Source organism: Henckelia pumila, chromosome 3, assembly GCF_033568475.1.
Source record: "Henckelia pumila isolate YLH828 chromosome 3, ASM3356847v2, whole genome shotgun sequence".
Classification (NCBI taxonomy): domain Eukaryota; kingdom Viridiplantae; phylum Streptophyta; class Magnoliopsida; order Lamiales; family Gesneriaceae; genus Henckelia; species Henckelia pumila.
Genome location: NC_133122.1, coordinates 98309610 through 98313714, shown reverse-complemented (window position 1 = coordinate 98313714; position 4105 = coordinate 98309610). Strand labels below are relative to the sequence as shown.

The 4105-nt window shown below is 37.2% G+C and overlaps 1 protein-coding gene across 1 annotated transcript; it reads right to left on the bottom strand.

Annotated features, from left to right (window-relative positions):
- Positions 1-1696: 1696 nt before the first annotated feature.
- On the bottom strand, positions 1697-2203 carry LOC140889245 (uncharacterized). Its single transcript, XM_073296957.1, has one exon. The coding sequence runs from the start codon at positions 2201-2203 to the stop codon at positions 1697-1699; it is 507 nt and encodes a 168-aa protein (XP_073153058.1).
- Positions 2204-4105: the final 1902 nt, after the last annotated feature.

Genomic DNA, 4105 nt, shown 5'->3' with positions numbered 1-4105 from the left:
TAGACTATGATATCAAGTTATCTCTTGTTGACAGGAATCACTTGAGCTTCGAGAAAAGGTAAAAGTCGACAATGAACGGATGGGAACGAATACTCGAGATCGACTTATTCTCGAGTTCCCGGAAATCACATACTATATGTTTAATTGCTTAAGTGAATTTGAGTGTTATTCTATTTTCACTTGCATTCCATATTGAGCCGATTTCTCGATTCGTTTTGAAATTAGACGATTTAGGGAGCTATATTGAAGTGGCTTTGGATTTTGAGTTTTTCCAATTTCCAGAATACTTCTTATAGTTGCTCTGAAGTCTAGGGGTTGAGTTGAACTACATCCACCCAGAATGGGTGTGTCGGTGAGTTGTTGTGAGGACTTGGCCCCGGGATCCCAACTAAATAACGATTGATATTTCGATTATCTGATTTGATAGTCCCGAGTTTTGAAGTCATGCATTCATTCATTCTCATTTTGATTTGTTACTGATTATTACATTTCAATCTGAGGTGTTTACTTGATATTGAATGCCTGTCTCTTTTACTTAGAAATTATATTTCTAACCAGTTTATCCGATTGTTGTCTTTGTTTGTATGTGTACTTGGCAAAAGGAGGATCAGGAGCTGGACCAAGTCGTTTGGGTTAGCTTGGGGTGTGATGATAGAAGTGAGACACCGTGTATCTTAGGGTTGTATCTTTTGGATTTGTACTGTTTTGTTTAGTCGAACGAATCCCTACCGTCAAACTTGTACTGTTAAACATCATTTTGTTGGTGTTTCAACTCCTTAGATCTCATGTATTTATGATTTTTGAACCTTGGTTGCGTGATTTTTTGAGTTTAGTTTCTTAGACTTTTCTTTTATGCCCTGGAGTTCAGCAGTTCGAGAGGGCGGCGCGGGCGCGCTGTTCTTGGCGCGGGCGTGCTGTTGATTTGCGAAGAGAGGGCGCGTGGTTCTTGGCGCGGGCGCACCGTTGTTTTGCGAAGGCTTGGCGCGGGCGCGCCTGATTATGGCGCGGGCGCGCAGTGCTTTTCAAAAAAAAAATAATAAAATAATAATAATAATTTGATTCGTTTTTCGTGGCTTATTGTGTTCGATTATGTTTAATTATTCGATATTAGAGAATTAAAACGAGTTCTCACAATAAGGGAACAAAGTAATCATTGTAGGGAGACAATGGAATTAATTGAATTGAAATAAAAGATAAGGTGGCGGAGGCTAAATCATTACATAGTCTGTCCAACATGCCTCAAACCGGACTATTAAAATTTTCTCCTCTCGATTATTAAAATAAAACATATCAATATTATACTTAAAATAACCGTAAAATCATTTTCTTCAACCTCGTTCGTAGGTTAGACTCTTTCCCACAGTCCATAATTAATCTCAAACCTGATACATTAACATGCTTGAAAAATATTATAATATATCAGGCGTATTCATAACATCACATAAACTAATCATAACTTTTAAATCTCACAAGTGAAGGACGTAAAACCATTAAAATCATTTAGAATCTTCGTGAGTGAATTAGTAGATTTTTTGACCTTACAACTCTACCCTCATTATAAAAATTTCGTCCTCAAAATTTGACTTACCAAAAAATTCGGGATAGCGATCACTAATATCATTCTTGGTTTCCCAAGTAGCTTCTTCTACAAGTTGGTCAGACCACATAACTTTCACCATCTTCACCTCTCTGTTCCTCAACATCCGGACCCCATGGCCAAAATTTTAACTGGTATATCCTCATTGGACAAGTCTGGTGTCCATTGCATTGGTTCATGAAGAATCAAATGGGGAGGATTCGCGATATAATTCCTCAACATGGAGATATGGAATACATTGTGCACCTCTGACAATTTTTGAGGTAAAGCAACTCCGTAAGCTTGAGTCCCCACTCTGTCTAGGATCTCGAAAGGTCCTATATATCTTAGACTCAGCTTTCCTTTCTTTCCAAACCTCATCATTCCTTTCCAAGGTGACACTTTCAAAAACACATGATCTCTAACTTCAAACTCCAAACCTCTACGCTGCTCGTCGACATAGCTCTTCTGACGACTCTGAGCTGTTAGCATTCTTTCTCTGATCTTAGCTATATGACTCACTGTCTGAGTCACTATTTCTAGTCCCAACACAGCTCTCTCTCCAAAATCATCCCAATGCAAAGGAGTTCTACAATTCCTCCCATACAAAGCCTTATAAGGAGCCATACTTATACTTGATTGATAACTATTGTTATATTTGAACTTCTCTAAAGGAAATTCGACTCCCAACTTCCTTTGAATTCGATTATACAAGCCCTCAGCATGTCTTCCAAAATCTGAATAACTCGCTCGGACTATCCATTTGTCTGTGGGAGAAATGTTGTACTAAATGCCAACTTTGTACCTAACGCACGATGTGAAATCATCCAAAATATCGAGGTAAATTTAGTATCTCTGTCAGATTCTATCCTGACTAGAATCTCATGTAGTCTTACTATCTCTCGAATGTAAAATTCTACATATTGATTCATCAAGAAAGTTAGTCTTCACTGGTAGAAAATGAGCTGATATTTTCAATCTATCGACGATTACCCAAATGGGATTCATCCCTCGTGGCGTATTCGGTAAACCTACCACGAAATACATGGTGACATCTTCCCATTTACATGTGGGAAACGGTAACGATTTCAAAAGACCTGATGGCCTCCGGTGCTCTGCTTTAACCAGTTTTCATGTCAGAAATTCGTTCAAAAACTTAACAATGTCTTTCTTCATAGTTTTCCACCAAAATAAAAACTGTAGGTCCTTAAACATCTTGGTATTCCCTGGATGAATGAAATACGGTGCAATATGTGTTTCTCTCATCACTTCTAATCTCAGTGACTCCACTGCTGGCACCCAAATTCTGCCTTTATGCTGCACAATCCCATCTTTCACTGTATATAATGTACCACCCTTGTTGTAGTGACCCTTACCCGGATCCACTACATTTATTGGTATCAGAGCATGCAATATGAGCCTTGGGGACATAGTGATTTGATATTTGGGTTATCCTTGTAGAGTGAAGATTGGAACATCAGATGTGATGATACCGTGGAGTCTAGGTTTGCCCAAGACTATCATCATCTTGATGATATTAAAAAATTTGATGTATGGAGTTCCAGCAGGATCAGACATGAGAGAAATATTTTGTTCGACATATCAAGATTTCGACTCGTGTGGATCCTAGATTTGGATCAAGTACCAAATGCCAGTGGTAGTGGCAGAGGATTGGTTGGGGCACGTGTGATTCTTGCATCCATGTTACTTTGTCCCGGATAACACTCCTCTAAAGATTTTCCACAAGTAGCTGATTGTCATAAAGGGCTTTCCTCTTTTCCCAGAGAATGGACCATTTAATGGTTGACAGCTAAAATCGGTGTGAATAAATTCTACTAACAAGCGTACCAGGTCAAGTTATAGATAGTGAATAAAATAAGATTTCTAACCCACAGGGACTGTATAAATATGACTACCAGAATATGATTATTCCTACTTAATCTAGACTAATCAAAAAGAGTAATTTCAGATTTTAAACTAAAACTTAAATAACAACAAAATTTCGACTCAATAAAAGCACATGAGGGATTTTGGATTAAAATTAAATTTGGGAAAAGCTCGATCATGGACTCACGTAGGTACCTGATAATTTATGTAACAAGTAGTCGATTCAAGACTCAGATTTTAATCTTATATTACGGGAATTCTCCTACTTTGTTCAAAGGACTATTTCTAGAACAATCAAACCTATTCAAATATTGATGGAATAATCTTTCTAATTCTAATCAAATTTGAATGCATGAATAACTGTGAAAATTCAGTTTACACCCAAACCGCATATTGAAACCGAATTTTATTTCTAGTCGGTTCTACAATATTTTGATTATCAAAGTGATCAAAATCGAAACCTCCTCTGTCCATTTGGAATCAATTAACATTCAAGAAAATAACTGTCCAGGTAATTCACAAGACAAATATAAATTCGACAATCAATAAAATAAAATCAAGTCTAGAAAATCTCAAATAAACATCCAAGTTGTCTACATAAATTTTCTATCCCTATCACGCGGCCTTGATCAAAAGAGAAAA

Bases quoted from the DNA above. Each gene is read 5' to 3' on its own strand.
- LOC140889245 (XM_073296957.1), bottom strand. From the start codon at position 2,203: ATGGCTCCTTATAAGGCTTTGTATGGGAGGAATTGTAGAACTCCTTTG.